Genomic DNA, 20,288 nt, shown 5'->3' with positions numbered 1-20,288 from the left:
GAGGAAACTTGACCTATTCTTAAGGACTAAGGATAACATCTTATTATGATTTACCAATTTCTTTTTTCCCTGTATTATCGTTGATATACCTAGGTTCTTGCCTGGAGGTATTGGTGATCCACTGATACTAGATACGGAAGCCCGTTAAGCGAAAGCTTCTTCTATTCCGTCCACAACCATTCGAACCATATAATCACAGACTATACGAACATGGCAATCAAGAGTATCGTTGAGCCTTTCTGTTCCATGTCAAGTTAAAAATGGACTTACGTATTCGAAGTTTGACACACAACTTTCGATATCACGAATCCATACAGTTCTCAGAGTTTTGTTTTTATTTGTGTATGCTTTGTTTGCACTGAATAACTTTTAGCTGTAACAAGAGCGAAATATAAGTTGAAAGCTCGTTATGGCCTTGTCTACTGTAAGGAATTATGATGAAGACAAGAAAGCTTGTGACCAGTTCCTGCGTTTTTATAGCAAGATGGATAGTTGTGGGAATAAGCACTTTGTTTATAGTGAACAGCTGGTATGTTCTACGCTTTATTTTCACTATTTGAAAGACTCGCATTGCAAATCGTGAACAATCGGTGCTGTATGTTTCTATAGACGATGTGGCTGAACACTCCAGCGACTTAGCTAACGCGATAGAATGCAACGCTGTTCGCTACACAAAGATATTTGCTGAAGTTATTGACGACTTACTACCCGATTTTCGGACAGTTGAGGTATGTTACGTGAATAGTATTTAACTTCTTGGTTGTAGCTTGTTCCCCAAGATGTTCTGGACATATTTATCGACCATAGGATCAGAATGGAACAGAGAATCAGGGCTGCGGATGCAGAGACAGCCCCACGTGCTGTATCCCGCGACCCTGAACCTGTGAATATGGCGGAAGTTCGTTCCAGGTTCCCGCCTGAGCTTCTACGACGTTTGTAAGTTAAATCAAATATGGATTACCTTCCAGTGAGGTTTATTTCTGCGGTAGGTCAGATGCAAAGCCGTTGTGTGTTCGGAATGTATTGGCTTCCAGCATCGGACATCTTATTCAGGTTCGTGGAGTTGTTACACGCGCAACCGAAGTCAAACCTCTCATAACAACAGCGACATACACTTGTGATCGTTGTGGTGCTGAAACATATCAGGTAAGATGCTGAAATGTTCTTTCGGCACCACATGGGTTTTTGTTACTACTGGTGTTTTAATTTCTGTCATTCTAACAGCTTTCTGTAATGTCTTTGGACAGATTTGATAAGTACAGCTGAAGATGACCCCTTTAGTGCTTTCGTTTAATGTCAAGATTAATCCATGAACAACCACGAACTACTGTAGCGCATTATGCAAGTACATCCTCTATAGTAAAGTACAAATATGTCTATTAGTCAGAAAATTCACTCAAAGCTGGATACATTGCCAACTTGATTGTCGGAGGTTGACGGATAATGGTTGGGATGGGTCATTTAGACAACTGAAACAGTGGCTTCATTCTTATCTGAAATAGTATCATAAGGTGGTTGTCACCCAAAAATTTTATCATTATTATTGAAATGTTATTCCTGGTTCATTGAAACCACTCTCTACACTACTTGTTGGGGCTTTTAATGTTCAAACCTTGTGTCAGATAGGATAGCTAGGACTCTAGAATCTCGCGCAATCGATATATGCTGCGTCTTCGAAACACACACACGGGATCCAGATGTGGTCACTCACCTGACCTTACTTTGTCAGTCTAAGGAACCTGCGCGATTTACCCTTCGTGTATCTGGAGGCCCAAATGCTACTTCTCATGTCCTTCCCGGTGTAAGTGAAGCATTAATTTCGAGAGCGGAACAGGCTCTGTTAAGCTGGACTCCAATAGACAATCACTTGTGCTCTGTCCAACTAAACGGGACAGTAAGAACTCGGAAAGATGTGGACAAACGCCACTACCTTTTCGTTATCTCTGCCTATGTTCGCACTAGCTGCAGTTGGGATGAAGTTAAAAATTAATTTTATAAGAATCTATCCAATTTAGTGATGGTAGCAGGTAATTTCAGTGCTCAAGTAGGTAAACTAAACCAAATCAAAAGACAGGCTGATCTTACAGTGTTGCAGCTCAGCGAACGGCTAATGATGACTGTCAGTTGCAACTGTGCTCAAATAACTGTCTTTCTGGTAAACACAAAATTAAAACATAAAGAGAACCATCGTCTGATTTGGCGACCTCCACAATCAACTCATCGATGAACTCAAGTAGGTCACAATGACATTAGCCATCATAGAAGGGACTTGATTGAGAACTGCCGCTCACCCTGAAGCGCATGTTTGGATTTGGACCATGCTCTTGTTAGTGAAACTATTTCGGAAAAAGATGAGACCATTATTCACTTTCAATCCAGGAGATTAAACTGATGGGGAGAACACCTTAGGGAATAGTTCAACTAACCTTAAGCCACGGTTCAGTTACCCACTATCTCCAAGCAACTTGGATAGCAAACTGATGCAAGTCCTCTAACTTTCAGTAATGTCGAAAAGGCTATAAGTGATCTGAAGCGAGGGAGAGCAGCAGGGGCTGATGGACTAACCCCTGGGAAGTTAAAGGATGGCGGTCCAGCTTTGGCAGTCAGATTAATTGAAACCTTAGCTAAAATCTGGGAACTGAACGTAATCCCATCTGACTGGTCTCGATCACTGTTCGTCCCAGTGTATAAGAAAGGACAGAAATCCCCTTATGATGATCACGGAGATCAGTTTTACCAACATAGTATCTAAACTATTAGTCTCAGTAACATTTTGGCGTCTAACTAGAGCTCGATAAGAGCGAACGCGAAAAAACCAGGCTGGTTTCAGACCTGAACGTGGATGTATAGGCCAAATATTCACCCCTCGGCAGATTCTGGGACATAGACACACTTCTCAACGTCATATTATAGTCGTATTCTTTGACCTTAAGGCAGCAATGAACTCTTGATCATGAGGTTCTGTGTTAGTGTCTTGTAAGGCGTGCCAAATAAGTACATTAACCTTAAGCAGGCTCTCTACTCGAACACTTCTGGTCGAATCAGAGCTTATGGCGAACTGTCGTCGTAATTGGTTACTTCAAGTGGTGCTCATTACGGTTGTCCTCCTTCATTTTTACCTAGCTCTGACATAGACATGCTTTTAGAGATAATACTTTCATTGTCTGACTTTTCAGGAGTTGACCTACCAGGGGATTCCCTTGTTGACTCAGAATATGCAGATAATATAATTCTGTTTAGTGACAAAACTCAGAGTCTCTTGACCACCGTAAGGAACAATGCAGGCATGTTTGGATGAGGCTCTCTCCCTTCAAATGTAAATGTTACTTCAGGATTGATTTAGATCATTGCCTGAATTAACGATAGAGAGTGAAGTAGTTAAACTCATCGACCACTTTACTTGTATTAGGAGTCTCATCAGTACTGATGGTCTGGTGCCTGACGAAATCTCGACACTGATTCAAAAGGCTCGATTGGCTTTCACCAGCTTGTGTCACTTGTGGCGTGGCAGTGTCCGTCTGTCAACCAAAGGGTGAGTTTACTGTGCAACAGTTCACTGTGTTTTATTCTACGGATATAAAGCATGGGCATTAAAAGTAGGGGATATTCATAGGTTACTGATATTCGATCATAAGTCTACGAAGTATTGCTCGTATATTTTTGGACCACGGAGTAGGCAATACTTAGATTAGGAATAGAGTATTAGGTAAAGATGTAAAATCGATTGGAGAGGCAGTAAATCTGAGACATGTTTTAAATATTCCCATCCACCACCTACTTCGACAGGCGGTGTTTTCCGGTGCAGGAGCAGGCTGAAAGGTAGGGGTGGCCAAACCAAAGCATGGGACCAGTCCATGAAGTCACTGACAATTGGACTTAACCGTACTAATAGGTACAGACTGCCTGGTTGGGGTCAGCGTGATTATCGTAACTGGTGGTTAGAGACTTTGAATGACATGGCTCAAAATTGTTTGCAATGAAGCACGTGCATCCATTCTTTGTGTTCCCCCGAATTCTGAGGTTCTGAATTCCTTATGACTTTTATTTTCGTTTCGCTAATTTATTTTTTCTTTTTGAGTAGTGTTTTGGATGCCTAATCTCTTCCATTATCACTGATACTGTTACTATCTCTACTATTCTGGGATTCGACCTGAAAACATCTCGGTTTGCTAATGGGGTATGACAACTTGAACCGATGTACATACGTACAGGTTCTGCGTTGTGACTGACTATTCTGTATCTTTGTACCTTAATCTCAACATTTATTAACCGACTTTCATCGTTACCACGTTTTAACTCCTTTATAATCCATTTTGTTTATTTCATCTGGTTGTTTCGATGTAGTTTGGCAACTTGGGCTCATGAGCACTTGTGCCAGGCTCGATGTCGGTTACAACTGACTAATCTTTCTGTTGTCTATAATGTGAATTGATACACTGCTGACTTTTTATTTACAGGAAATAAATAACCCAACGTTCATGCCACTTACTGTTTGTGGTACCGCTGCGTGTAAGAATGCCGGACCGGGTGGTGGTGGTCGACTACATATGCAGACACGAGGATCCAAGTTCCTTAAATTCCAAGAGATTCGTATCCAGGAATTATCTGATCAAGTAAGTGTTTTTTTCTGGGAAAATCCACTTCTCAGTTGGATATTTTTAATACACCCCAAGGAGATGCTTAGATTTCATGGGAGCATACTGGTTTCGTTTTATTTTATTGTTGCAAAGGCGTAGTCTAACAGTTTTTGAAGAATCGTGTTTATTACAACTAGTGTCTCATATAATATGAATAATATTCATAGCCTTCATGTTCACGTACCTAACGGTCGAGTACATGAGCATGTATTCGACTTCGAAATTAGTGATTTCAATAAGCATTTCACGTATTATATATAATAATTTAAACTTGACCGTTCTGCGTACCCCAAACAGTCAGCTACCTAGATGTTGGAAAATGTAACGTAACTATCACTACTGGTTCCTTTGTAGTTATCTCCCACGATTTTGGCATCTGGCAAATACCAATCACTCTCACCTCCATCATGTTCAACCACTGCTGACAACATAAGTTTACGAAATGCCATTCTTGGTCTCTTGACACCACGCCCCAAACTTTATGTTGGATTTTCGCTGTTTTAATTCAACCAACAACCAATTCAACTGCCAAATTCTAATCTTATGAATTTTTCATGTCTCTATCCTTTTTCTATTTCCACATTTATTTCACTGGACTATACTCATTCAATAAAATCTTCAAACCCTAATCTTTCACATTAGTGCTTATACTCTTACTACTTCTACCACTATGGAATTTGAATCGACAACTGCATCTCTGTGCTAAAGTGGTATGGCAACTCGAACTGATGTACGTACGTACGAAGTTCTACGTTGTGACTGTCTGACTGAAATAAGAACACACCCTATACCACTTAAGATTCGAATCCCTTGTCGGTCACCTGACTTCATCTAGTCAGTACGGGTGACCGGAATGGTTCATCTTCTCCTTTCATAGAGACTCATTAGTGACTTCTTGATCTCAGATGTTTGAAAGCTGGACATTTACTCATAAACTGGGTTTCCGTCAATGACCGCTTATTCACTGTACGATTAAATATAATTGCAAGAAACCAAAAAGATACCACTGCCCATTTGGAATTTCTTCTGTCCCACCTACTGTTCCTCAGTTGAGACAAGGAATAGATTCTGTCATTAGATTTCCGGTTTCCATAAACGTCAAGGTTCAAACAATACTGGTTGGTAATCTTAACGTCCTTGTAGGCTTAATTAGATACATGAGTCCTTCAGTGTCTCAGCCTACTTTGTAGAGAAGTGTATTCAAACAACTTTTGGTTTCTAGAGACTACCAGTTTTTTTGTAAGAGACCATTTGACATGAAACTCTAACATTGGGTCAACGATAAGCACATCGGCTACCAGTAAAAGAGGTCAGATAATAAATAGCTCTTCCTCAGTAGCACATATCCACATTCAGACCCAAAAACTGGGAACCGAAAAATCTTTTGAACCTCGTTTGAAAGATGCGATATCCAAGGTTATCTGAGGAGGAGTAAGCTAGACAGTCAATGAAGCATATTCTTCAGTTCTCCGTAAAACCAGTAATGAACTTAGAAAATGAATCTAGGACGAAAAATCAAAGATCTAGCTAGTTTATGTAGCTACTAGTAAGCCAGTAAATGCCAGAAGTTTCGTCTAAACTATGATAAAGGAGACTTCATCACAATTTTCAACGTATTTCCTCGAGGACTTTGATTACTATTGAGCTTTGAAACAAATATATAGAAAAACGTATTATATTTCTCTGGAAAACATAGGTCAATGATCAACTTTTAAGTTATGGGAATGGGAAAAATAATCATATTTTCAGACATCTCAGAATAAACATTGACGAACGGATTGTAATTTCTGTTATACTCACTCATTAATGGTGGAACATATCTAACTGAATGGAATATTGGTAAAGCCGTTGTTTAAACTATTTCGTATCGTAATGTACAAGCAAGCCAAGCCCAGATGGGATATGTATTAATTTAAAGGGAACACAGATTGTTTATGGAATATATACACTTAGTCTTTAATCGTCCATTTGGATCTGTTGTGTGTTCCATAACACAAGCTGGTTGTAGATTGTCTTCTGTAGTTTCTCTTCCGGTCTCACAAGTTTTCCTAACTCGTCATGATTTTAGATTCCTGAAACTCTTGTCTTTGGCTGTCGACTGTTGCAACTCCTATGCGACACTCCACTGCGATCTTGTAAGTACCATCCACCACAGTAGTATTATTAAAATCATGTGATTTTTATTGAAGGAAACGCTCTAGGAATATGTTCAAGAAAGGTTGGTAGAAGGATTGTCTCTGCTTGTTTGTTCAGATATTGTGAACTATATTTTAGTTATTTAGCTACTTGATTGTTCAAAACGGTGCTCTTGTGCAGTTGTTTCTCTTATCAATTCAAAGTCGATATTGTTTTTTAAATCAAATTGCAGGTGCCTGTTGGTCATATTCCTCGTGCACTGACCATTTATCTTCGAGGTGAAAACACTCGGGCAGCTCAACCTGGAGATCATATTCTTGTTACAGGTGTTTTTCTGCCAAGTGTACGCGGAGCAAGCTTTTCTGGTAGCGGTCGAACAAATCAAGCTTCTGTATCGTTGAATACTGTCTCTGGTGGTTTACTAACTGATACCTATTTGGAAGCTCACAGTGTACAACTATTGAGTAAGACAGATGATGTTACGGATGCCAACGAACCGAGTGAAGAGGAAATAGAACGCTTACGTGGTTAGTTACGATTATTTCCTCTGATGTCTTAGGTTATAGGTGACAAGTCTTTCACTTTGTTTGTCATCGGGATATGCTTTTAGCATAGTTTTCCACTGAATAATTCGTATATCAAGTGTCTCGCAAACCAATAGCTAAATACTCGGGCCACCAAATGCTCTGGTATGTCTGAGGGTGGGGAGGGTTCGCTCTCTCGAGATGTTCTCATATGGTCACGCGTATACAGCTACTGCCAGGAAAGTCCTCACTGCCTTCTAGCGACATTACTGTTGTTTACGAAATTGAGAGGACAAAAAGCGAATGTCCGGCGCTTTAACCGGGTTGGTGGATACGAAGGATCCACCTAGGGGAGTTAGAAAACCCTGATTCCAAACCAATGGTGCACATGGGCTCCAGGATTCTGAAGGAATAAATGGTGTATGAACCTATTGTTGGTCACCGGCTACCATGGGGCTTGAACTCCTAAAGTTACTCCACTGCTTTGTGGGTGAGACCTTTAGGTCAAAGGCTCCGGATGTGACCCCCTCAGAAAACCATCTGCTTCGGCTTGGGCACCCGGGTAGTATCCCAGCACTCACACAAATCAAGTGACTTTTGTGGCGCATATGTATTCGGTGCCCCTCTATACCAATATTTATGTGTTCAAATAAATAAATAAAGAGTCCTACAATTTCGGCACTGCCTATTTGATATCTGAATTCCTACAAATAATCCTTATACTCGATACTATATTTTAATTGAATTGGGTTTTTTTACAGATCTGGAATTTTACTCACTAATGGCTCAATCCCTAGCTCCTGAAATTTATGGCCACGAAGATGTCAAGAAGGCTTTACTTCTATTGCTGGTTGGTGGTGTGGAGTTAGCTCCTAAAGAAGGACTTCGAATTAGAGGGAATTTAAACATTTGTTTAATGGGTGACCCAGGAGTTGCTAAGTCTCAACTACTGGGATTTGTTGATCGCCTTAGCCCTAGATCACAGTATACGACTGGTCGAGGTAGTTCTGGAGTAGGTTTAACAGCTTCAGTCATGAAAGATCCACTAACAGGTAATTTATTTTATATGTTTGTGAGTTGTTTCCTTCCGTAGCTTATAAATCCCGTGTTACTCAATCCTGAAACAGCTGATTAATTCCTGTTTATATCTTTATTAGTACAATTTTCTACCTTTGATTTGTATTCACTTCAATTTAATCACTTCATGAATAATGCAATGACAATTCTTCATTAGAATAACTTTTCAGATATACTTCACATTGGCTCACTAAAAACCTCCAACAGTTAAAATGACTAGACAGCTAATTTCTGTTATGGGCCGGAAAAATCGTCGGTAAGAATATCCTAACATTTTAAAAAGCATTATGGGAATACCATTGTCTATCAGTGCAAAATCATACACCTACTCTGTTACTGTATATATATCTCACCCAACTTCAATACAAGCGGTTGACTATTCATTAACTAGAGTGTATCCAAAGCTATGTCACTGCAACAGTACATTAATTTAGACAGGAGATTAACATTCTGTACATTAGTATTGCAAATATAGTTCGAGTGTATTCTAATTAACCGTAAAATCCATACCGACCTTTGATTAAATCCTTAAATCTTACCACATACTGGAAACTACCGAATCCGTTATTTCGTTTATGCTGATCCGCAGTCTTTGAAACAGCAGGTCGTACATGAGATTGTTTGTGCCAGTCGTAGATATTCTATATCCTAATAACAAAAGTCGAAGTGCCAAATAATTGCCTGATCCGTAATCTATTTCCTCATTTATCTATTGTTAGCACGGTATTCGCTACTTCAGTCACTTAACTAATAATTAGTCTATGATAAGTAATTCGACAATCATATCTAGGGATTTTTGTCCTTTTTTGCTTCCTGTTTTCTTTACGGATACTGCTATCTTAAGGTTTCATCTCTTTTTGTGATGATTGATTCCCTATTCTGTAATCCCCCCATTTTCCAGGTGAAATGACTTTAGAAGGAGGAGCTTTGGTATTAGCGGACCAAGGAGTATGTTGCATTGACGAATTCGATAAAATGACGGAATTCGATCGGTGAGTACTAATAGTTTCCTGCCTCATATTCTGTAACGGGTACTGAGTTACACTTATATTGTTTAGATAGAACAAGTCAATTTCTGGTCAAGAATGTTATGTAATGTTTCTTTGATTCAGATGCAGACAAATGACTTATTGTAGTCTCAGTAGTTTACTTTGTCCCTACTATAACGTAGTTGATAAAAGAATAGCACATGTTCCATAAATCCATAGCTGGGCTGTTTATTCTGTTGTACAGGTAATCCATAAAATTTTTGAACAGCTTGTATAAAAATCGTTTCACAAACAAAATATGGCCCAGAACTGATGCGGTAATAACTAATACAAGTTGACACTCCTTGCGTACAGTTCAACAAAGAGAAAAACATAAATAATAGTGGTTACGTAATCAAACCATAAAAGAAAAGTTACTGAAAAGAAAAAAACCATAATGCAGCAAAACTCTCACTAGCAAGGTACTGCATATTTGTCTTGTCGCCTCCATTTTTAGGCCACAAACCAAAATGTTCAGTTCTTATCATTGCACGGGTTCTCCAACATCATGACTATCTTCTTACCGATCAAATTCTCTTTGACTGTTTGTTTATTCATTTGAACACGTATATTGGTTCTAGGAGGCATCAAAATATATATCCGGCATACAAAGTAGTCATCAAATTTGTGTGTAGGTTTCTCAGGTGCCCAAACTGAAGCAGGTAGTTTTCTCAGGGGCTCTTTCTGGCTAGGCACATTAAAATCGAATTAAGAATAGAAATATATGTGTATTCTCCAATTGTTTATTGGCTGAAAAGCAACCAATAAATAGCCAGCGTCTGTTGAGCAGTAATAATTTAGTATCACCATGTTACTTCACTGGGCGACCACTTATCAGTTTATATGTTAGACATTTGCTCAATATCAAATATCTGAACCAAGTTGATAAAGCTTTGCACCAATCAACTTGACGACCGTTAATAATACTCTTCATTATTTTATTCATCTGACGTAACAAGTAAACTAACGGTTTATAGTAAAGCTTTTTCCCACTAATGAGAATGTGTAGTGTTATCTGACAATTTCGATCTTACATATCACTTAATAAAAGTGCTTTAGTGGTCCTAGGTATTCGATTTATAGTTACTAATCCACTACATTTATTTCAACATAGACAACAGGGTAATTTTATTATTTGTGCGATTGCAGTATTTGGTAGTTCATCTTACAATTTATCAGGCAGTTAGATTAAACTAACCATCTTCATTGTGTGAAACTAGTAGCCTCGCAATTCATTTATATCTACCCTATAAACTAAAATATTTATGGTAAGCAAAGGTGGATATATCGAGGCAATACGCACAGTATGCACATATCGCCCATAAGAGACTGACCAGTTGCAGTCCTAACACATCGATTGGAAGATTCAAACGAACAATACTAAAATGAATTTAAAATATTTATGTTTCTACTGATTTGCTTTAATATTTTGGAAGTTAATTTAATATTCGGTCTTATTTGTAATGAATATTGCAGCACAGCCATACATGAAGTAATGGAACAGCAAACCATCAGCATAGCTAAAGCTGGTATACTCACAACACTGAATGCACGAGTTGCAATCCTTGCTGCAGCTAATCCAGCTTATGGACGTTATAATCCTGATAAAAGTGTAGAACAAAATGTAGATCTGCCTGCAGCCTTGCTTTCTCGTTTTGATTTACTGTGGTTGATTCAAGATAAACCTGACCGGTAAGTACATTTTATTCCTGTCCATTTTGTTATTTTATAATTGTGGTACAAAATAACTGTAGAATCTTATCCTAAAACTCATTAGAGCAACAAATTAAGTGATGTTATTCTATTTTAATATACTGAATTCGATTTAGACTTATTTTAGCTTGTACATCAGTGCAGTATCAGTGTTCTACTAATCCTCTGAAGATCATAATCATTTTTATGGTGGAAGCTACCGTGTTGGGGACCAATAAGGGTTCAGAGTTAATGAAAAGCTGTTGGCGCTGGTTGACGTGTCATTGACTTAGCACAGGGACAAAGTCATGGGAGTCATTATTTTGATTGGCGTTTATGTCACGTGACAATTGACAGGGGCAAAGGACAACAGTGTACAAACCTAACTTCAATCACTTCACGATATTGCCCAACCTTTATCCATTGCCTGTGGTAGATAAATATTTCATCCGACATGATTGAACTCTACTGGTCACAACTCCAAAAGTTGCATCTTAAATCTAGCCACTAGTTTAGCATATGATTATTATTAGTATATATCTGAAGATCGTGGAATTTTCATAGTTTGTTTTGCTCATCTTGTAATTTAAATGTTTTAACAGGTCACTTTTTTCATTTTAGGGAACATGATCTTAGATTAGCACAACATATTACTTTTGTGCACATGCATGGATCTGCTCCATCAGCGACTGACTCACAGATTGATTCAACTTCAAGTACGAATCATCAACAACTGCTATCGCTCCCTGAACTCCGTCGTCTTATCGCTGTTGCCAAAGCTCAACCCGCCCCAGCCGTTCCTGCTCATTTGGCCGATTATCTGGTTGGTGCTTATGTAGAAATGAGGAAAGAAGCACGTGCAAACAAAGAAATGACTTATACAAGTGCAAGGTAAGTGTTATTTACCTTATTGTGTAAAACTAGACATCTCGAGTTTTTTTAAAATTTATTCATTTTCTCTCTCCAGTTCTTACATGTGATTTAACTTCAAGAAACAGTAGAAATCTCTAGTTATATCGCGGAAGTTAAATTGCTACATTTCCTTATTCATCGTTCTGTAAAGTGGCTTTCTTAACTAACCCCAACCGTTGCTGCTACCTTGACGTGGTGGTCGGGCTTGCCTATCGTGATGATTCAATCGAGCTATACTGGCTGGAACAATCGTTCCTCAAGGTCCTACCATGCCAGACAGGTCGTTTGAAGAGCGGTGAGACTAAAAGCAGCAAACCCAAGGTCCGAAGGCGAAGTCGTACTGCTGACTGTACAGAGGTGTGACAGCAGTAAGGTGTTTCCTTCAGACAACCAGCATGACAGCGATGCTGCCTTCCCATAAGGAGGGGTGGGGTTAGAAAAGGTCGACCCTAAAAATGCACACCTCGCCTTATCCCACGGATATCCGTCTCCGGCGGTAAGGTCCTTTGAAGAACGGAGCCAACACAAAAACTACCCACAAAAAGGTCGTGTGTGACCGACCTCAAGCAGTTGTCCCTTGGGCACTGCGGTCACGCTCTCAGGTCATTAAGACCACTTCTAACCCAATTTCCTTTCCAGGTACCTCTAGAAGAACCCTTCCACGGTGTGGGCAACCGGGAATCGATAACTGCCCTCATACCTCTAACAGCACTCAAGACCACTGTATTCATAATCAATCTCCTTCTTCAATTCCTACTATTCCTTCCACCTTGACTTTCAACACTAAACTTCCTCTTTCGGTTTCCTCCTCAAGCGTCACCATGGCCAACGATTCTAGTGCGCGAAACGCTGTCCCAGGTCTACTAAAACCTCGCTCCAAACTACACATTGGAGTCTTCAACGTACGTACCCTATGCCAAATCGGTCAACAGGCCTCCTTAGCTAAAACCCTAGAATCTCGTACCATTGATGTATGCTGTGTCTCCGAAACACGCATACAGGATCCCAGTGTGGTCATTCACTTGACCTCACCTCGCCAAAATGGACAACCAACGAAATACACCCTCCGTGTATCTGGCGACCCGTTGGCTAGTTCTCGTGGACTTGCAGGTGTAGGCATAGCATTAAGTACAAGGGCAGAACAGACATTACTAGAATGGATCCCCGTTGACAGTCGCCTGTGTGCTGTCCGGCTAAATGGCTCCGTAAGAACTCGGAAGGATAGGGACACACGTCGTTGCCTTTTCGTCGTTTCTGCCTATGATCCCACTGACTGCAGCCATGATGAAGTGAAAGATGACTTTTACAGAAAGCTCTCTGAGCTTCTTCAGAAAGCTAAGCGCTCAGACATAGTAGTCGTAGTGGGTGACTTTAATGCCCAGGTAGGCAGCTTAAATCAAACAGAAAGACATTTAGGTGGGTGTTTTGGTATTCCGGCTCAACGAACCGATAATGGTGATCGTCTGTTGCAACTATGCTCAGACAATCGTTTATTTTTAGCAAGCACTAATTTTAAGCATAAGGAGAGACATCGTCTAACATGACGACCACCTGCACCAAACCAACGATGGACTCAAATAGACCATATTGTCATCAGTCATCGTTGGAGAGGCTCAATAGAAGATTGTCGCTCGTATTGGAATACTTGTTTAGACTCTGATCACGCTTTAATATGAGCGCGCATTTGTCTGCGCCTCAATGGACGCAGGAAAAGTACACTAAGAAGACCCATTAGGATTGAACTGGAGGACGAGAAAGCCAAATGCGAATTCCAGAAACAACTGAGTTCACATCTAGGCAGTTCTGTAAACGAGACTGACCCAGATGCTGCTTGGAAAGACACACGAACAGCTGTGGAAACAGCAGTAACATCTATTAGTTATTTAAACCATAGGGCTCCAAAAAACCAGTGGATTTCTTCTAAGTCTATTTCACTGATGGATTCGCGTAAACTCATCCCATCAGGCTCTGAACACGACGAAGAGCGTAAACAAATTAGATCTAGGTTAACTAAAAGCCTAAGGAACGATCGTGAGCAGTGGTGGGCAACGAAAGCAAAAGAGATGGAAAAGGCAGCGGCTGTAGGCAACACCAGGCAACTATTCAGACTAATAAAAGAAACCGGAATTAATAAGTCAAGTGTAAGTGAGACAATCTCGGAAAAAGATGGAACCCTTATCTGCTCTCAACCCAAACGTTTAGAACGATGGGCGGAACACTTTAAGGAGCAGTTTAGCTGGCCTTCAGCTACTGCACAACTACCCACTATTCCCAGAAAACCTGAATGGAACATTGAAGTAGGCCCCCCGACTCTACTTGAAGTTCAAAAGGCTATAAGTAATCTGAAACGAGGAAGAGCAGCTGGTCCAGATGGATTGGCTCCAGAGGTCTTTAAATATGGTGGTCCAATTTTAGCGATTAGGTTGACTAATATTCTGGCTAAAATCTGGGAAACGGACGTAATCCCATCTGACTGGTAACAATCTCTGATTGTCCCTATATATAAGAAGGGGCCAAAATCATCCTGTGATAACCATAGAGGGATCAGTCTGACTAACATAGCATCTAAAATACTAGCCTCAATAATTATCGGGCGCCTAACTAAGACTCGTGAACTGCAAACACGAGGAAATCAGGCTGACTTCAAAACTGATCGTGTCTGTATCGACCACATATTCACCATTCGTCAAGTTTTAGAGCACAGACACGCTTATCGGCGTCCGACAATGATAGCTCTTCTTGACTTAGAAGCAGCATTTGACTCTGTAGACCGAGAGGATCTGTGGCAGTGTCTGTCATTGAAAGGTGTACCTGAGAAGTACATAAACCTTGTGAATGCTCTTTACTCGAACACTACCAGTCGAGTGAGAGCTTATGGCGAACTGTCATCTGATTTTACAACCTCAAGTGGTGTCCGTCAAGGCTGTCCACTACCCCCATTTTTGTTTAACTTCATTATAGACCTGTTGCTGGAAATAACACTCTCTTCGACTGAATTTTCAGGAATTGATCTCCTACCAGGGGGAACACTAAGCGACTTAGAATACGCAGATGACATAGTCCTGTTTGGTGAAGACGCTGACAAAATGCAGAGTCTTCTGTTGGAACTCAGTAATAATGCCAGGATGTTTGGGATGCGTTTCTCCCCATCCAAATGTAAATTGTTACTCCAGGACTGGCCTGCGTCAACACCTGAACTGAGGATAGGGAGTGAAGTAGTCGAACGCGTGGACAACTTCACTTACCTTGGAAGTCTGATCAGCCCTAATGGGTTGGTGTCTGACGAAATCTCAGCACGGATTCAAAAAGCTCGTTTGGCTTTTGCCAACTTACGTCACCTATGGCGAAGACGAGACATCCGTCTATCAATTAAGGGACGAGTATACTGCTCAGCAGTTCGCTCTGTTCTACTTTACGGCTGTGAAACATGGCCATTAAGAGTAGAAGATACTCGTAGGTTACTAGTATTCGACCACAGATGTCTTAGAAATATTGCTCGTGTCTGGTGGGATAACCGAGTAAGTAATAGTGAGGTTAGACACAGGGTATTAGGAAATGATGGTAAATCAGTTGATGACGTGATGAATCTTCATCGACTGAGATGGTTGGGCCACGTGTTACGTATGCTTGAACACCGATTACCACGACGCGCAATGTTGACTAGTGTAGGGGATGGTTGGAAGAGAGTTAGGGGCGGCCAAACCAAAGCATGGCATCAGTGCTTGAAGTCACTAACTTGTAGTCTGAGCCATGTTGGTAGATGCAGACTACCTGGTTGGGGTCCGCGTGACTATCGTAACCAATGGTTGGAGACTCTGTGTGACATGGCTCAGAATCGATCACAATGGCGTAGGTGTATACACTCTTTATATTCCTTTAAACCTTGAGATTAAAATTGCTTCATAACGTTCTTCCTTCCTATACTATATCTTTATATACAACCTTTCTTTATATACTACCACCACTAAATTAATTACTTCTATGAATCGGGTGTTGATCTTGTTGTGCTAACGAGGTATGGCAACTGGGACCGATGCATATATGTGCCTGGTCCTACGTTGTCGCTGACTGACTTTCTCAACTAACTAACTGCTAATTGATGATGTTAAAATGCATTTTATATGAATTAACCTGTTGTTAATGGTCAGTATAACAAATTTTCTATACAAAGAATCACAAGACATCACTAACCTCTGCAAATAAAATCAGATGGTTGTTATCTAAATTCTTTACAACACAGCTGATATTCAAGCGCGTTTACGAGCGAGCATTCACGTAAAAATTAATTGAGTATCTTGTCCATAGCTATTGTAAGTAAAAAGTTATGTTTACTTGTCTCAGTATCATTCACCATATATGTAAGTTAGTATTTTTGTTCTAGCAGTTTAATAGGCAAAGTGCTTTTGTGCATATAAAAATGTGTGTTTTAGTATCTAGGTATTAGGTTCTATGTTCGTTATGCCTAAATTTCTTTAAATTATCAATTAATGGGTTAGTAACTTAATTTTGTCTCGTTAGCTTTGTCATAGTTGTGCCATAGAAAGATTCGAGAATCGTACTAGTCTTCTGTAGTACTTCGCACATCATTGTTAAGTGTTTTTTCTAATATACTATTAACAGAACTCTTCTGGCTATAATGAGACTGTCTACAGCCCGTGCTCGACTTCGCGCAGCTTCGGAGGTTAGTAAAGGCGATATAGATGAAGCTATGCGTCTTATGGAAGCTAGCCGTGCATCAATTATTACATCCTACGAAGATTCCAATCGTTCAGGACGGTAAGTTATTTTGATGTGTATCAATTATGTTTGGGATTTTTGGTGTAATCAATTTACACGTGTCTTCCTTATTCTGGTCTGTTTGCAACCATGACGTAGCTGGATTCTCTGCCTATGACTGTAATCAATAATAATGTTATCTTCACTACAGTTTGCAAATGATAATGTTTCTCCGAGAAAATACTATTTCCAATAATGATACTTAATTTCTGTCTTAAGGGATCGTTTGTAAAGGTTGACCATGCAAACACTTCCACCTGTATCTAGTTACCCATAAGTTTGATAAGTGAGTTTCTAAAACTCCAAATAACATATATTTCTTGTATCCTATTCAAAACAAGTGTACTCGTATAGGTTTTTTTGCAAGAGATCTATTATATATATTCAAACATATGCTTTTTATTGCGCATCATAAATAATTTTCTGCGAAACTTTATCATACGTGGTGGATGGTGGTTAGTAGTGAAATCCGGGATGCTTGTTTTGACTTATTCGAGACTCATAAGTTGGATGCACTCGCACCCCAGAACTGATGTTCATTCCGGGACTCGGTCCCAGCACCGTTCGCTTCAAATGTCATCGCGTTATCCATTTAGCTACTGAGTCTAGATAGCTTCTGGCTTGTGCAATGGGGTTAAATTTAATTAATTCGTATTGGTAATATGAACCATCCCAATGATCATTATATGTGAAAATAATATTTGAAATAATCTCGGCGAATGAACGTTTTGTCCAGCTAACTTGTCCGAGATTATTTCAAATATAATTTTCACATATAATGACTTCTCTATACTTGGGGCTCAATTTTTGTCAAACTATTCGTTCTAATCTTGACGAATATTCTTATAAATTACATCTCATTAATGTTTAGGACCACACAATTGATCAATATTTTTTTGACATATTTGTGCATCCTATGTGGACGGGAATATGGAGACAATCCGCACAAGATACACATATGTCAACAAAAGACTGATCAATTTCAGTCCTAAACGTCAGTAGGAAGATTCAAACAGCCAATATAAATGAATTGAAACTCTTTATTGTTTTTTTCTTAACATAACTTGGAATTTGTACTCCATAGTACTAGTACAATAACTTGATCATAGCATTCATTATTCTATATGTGTTTCCACTCGCTGTTCATGTTATAGCTAAATGAAAGCTGATGCGAATTATTGATGCATGAAAAGTCTGAGATGATGACATGAAAATTTATTCGACATTGAAATAGATCAAAAGCTATATATGGTTACACTGATTAAACAGTCAGTTGGTTCCTTGAGTTGAACTGTACTGTACTATACTCTTGCCAAATGTTATTCTGTGTCGTTTCAGAAAAGTTTAATTTCTTATCCAAAAAAAGTAAATTAATAACACAGTAATTAGTTTTTTCTCTTTTTATTTGCTTTTCCAGTCCTCAGTCGTACAAAGATGTAATTTACCATATTATTCGTGAGTTAACTGCTGCCGGTGATGGGACAGCACGAATTGCTGATATCGCTGAACGTTGTGCAACTAAAGGATATACACCAGCTCAGGTTGTTTGATTTATCAAGTTTAAATAATAGAAAAGTATATGTTGCAATTTGTGAATAAAATTAGTATCTCTTCTTGGTTAGGAAATTCACTCTACATTGTTACTATCTCAGTACATATATACTGATTAATCGATTTTCTTCGTTACCAAATTACTTTCGGTGTATCAAGCCTACTCTACATAATTGTGTATTTAAGAAATATTCTTATGATTCATTGATCTGTCTCTAGGACTATTGGAAAAAACTCCTAGTATTTTTGATCGCGTTTTTTTCTCTGAGCTGGATAATTTAGTTGTAAAACTTTCATTGTCAATCCAGACATCATCTGTGCTTAGTTCGCACATGCAGAAACACTAACTATAATCTAAACGAAATGATATACTGTTGATCATATTAATCCACACAGACAAACATAAACATGGATTCGATATGCGAAACATTTAAATTATTTATCGTGGAAGTTCAGAGAATGCCAGAAGGAGTTTCTGGAAACATAGCGTTCAGGTCAATCTGCGATCAACAAGCATATCAACATAGACCGTATTGACCAGTATATACGGAAAAGGTCAACCATTCAAGTGGTCAAAATTCAACAGAATTAAGTGCTCGACACAAATGCAGACTCAAATAAAACTGCCAAAACGGTCTAAGATGACTATTCACAGACAAGGTCGTCAGAGCAGTCACCTAACACTTGTAAATTAACCAAACAGCTCACTTCCATGTTAAGTAGGCGCTTATGGTAGTGTCTAAAACGATAATGAAAACTACACAAATAAACAAGCCAACTCAGGACGTAACTCAACCAAAGGCATCAACCTAGACTACGAATCTTCATCATTTCGATCGTCAGGTTTTTTATATTGTTATTGTAACTCTAATTGATTATAACATATTTATCTATTGTTCTGTCACAAACGACTCATGTATGCACAAGGCAGAAAAATAAGGAGTCGTACAGTTAGCTACTGAGAAGAAATCTTTATGCTAAATTCATTCTCTAAACGTTTGTTTGTTTTTACGTTATTGATGTTTAGTCAGAATTCAGGAAAAGCTTAATACGTCTTTAACTGTCTCCAATTTGGAGTTATATTCGTGATAGTAATCAAATTTTCTATGTTGTTTTTTTCAGCTTAATGAAGTCATTGAAGCATATGAAGATCTTAATGTTTGGCAGGTTAATATTGGAAGAACAAGAATCACTACTGTAGCCTAACTGAGCATTACTTCAATGAATAATGCATCAGAAATCAAGATTTCATGTTAACTTTTTGTACTGTTATTTCAATGTATTATTGATATTCTGTATAATGCTGTTTTATAATTTTTTTATTACACATTCATTAATTGAGAATCTATTTTTCTTTCACGACAGTACAGTGAAAAACTGATGTGGGATTTACTCAGCTTTGCTTCCAATGGTTCAGAAGTTTATCGGTATTTTTAAGTTACCAACACTTACAATGTATTATTCGATGAAGTAGAAAATATGCAAACCTGGTTTTCCCAGTGTGTTTAGTTCAGTTGTTTTGTTGTCTTCACATTAGTCGTTCTGTCTTCATTGGTACATCAGACTCCATAATTTATCGACTCCCTATATACATCAAATGGTGGTTGGAGGTAGTCGATAGGAAACCCTGAACCTAGGTTTTATTCTATTTGGTACTCGTCAGCAAGGCGTACAAGGGTATCCTGTTAACCACCTCCGAAAACTACCTTACATCTCAACATAGTGCACGCAATGTCCAGTCACCTAGGCTATCGCTCACATTCCAACTTGGTCGATCTGCATTAAGAAGGACCTGATACACACGACATTGTTCATTACCCAGTGGTCCATTAATTGTAAGTATATGTATATATATATTTACGCTTTCATATTTAGGTTGTGGTGATATTACGGGCTGTAAACATTTAACAGCAGTACATGTTTCAATTTTCCGTCTCGTGATATCTTGAAGAATT

At 39.0% G+C, this 20,288-nt stretch overlaps 1 protein-coding gene across 1 annotated transcript; it reads left to right on the top strand.

Moving 5' to 3' along the window:
• Window positions 1-360: 360 nt before the first annotated feature.
• On the top strand, window positions 361-19,539 carry Smp_032500 (putative dna replication licensing factor MCM7; the record flags this gene model as incomplete). The annotated part of the gene is made up of 13 exons (XM_018790066.1): window positions 361-529; window positions 564-728; window positions 767-936; window positions 969-1,146; window positions 4,458-4,613; window positions 7,006-7,300; window positions 8,059-8,349; window positions 9,276-9,366; window positions 10,879-11,094; window positions 11,716-11,985; window positions 16,627-16,782; window positions 18,200-18,323; window positions 19,456-19,539. The coding sequence occupies exons 1-13, from the start codon at window positions 410-412 to the stop codon at window positions 19,537-19,539; spliced, it is 2,316 nt and encodes a 771-aa protein (XP_018655446.1). The 5' UTR covers window positions 361-409.
• Between the last annotated feature and the right edge of the window lie 749 nt (window positions 19,540-20,288).

Source organism: Schistosoma mansoni, chromosome W (assembly GCF_000237925.1).
Source record: "Schistosoma mansoni strain Puerto Rico chromosome W, complete genome".
Classification (NCBI taxonomy): Eukaryota; Metazoa; Platyhelminthes; class Trematoda; order Strigeidida; family Schistosomatidae; genus Schistosoma; species Schistosoma mansoni.
Note: the sequence above shows the minus strand (reverse complement) of the source record. Positions and strands in the feature narration are given on the sequence as shown.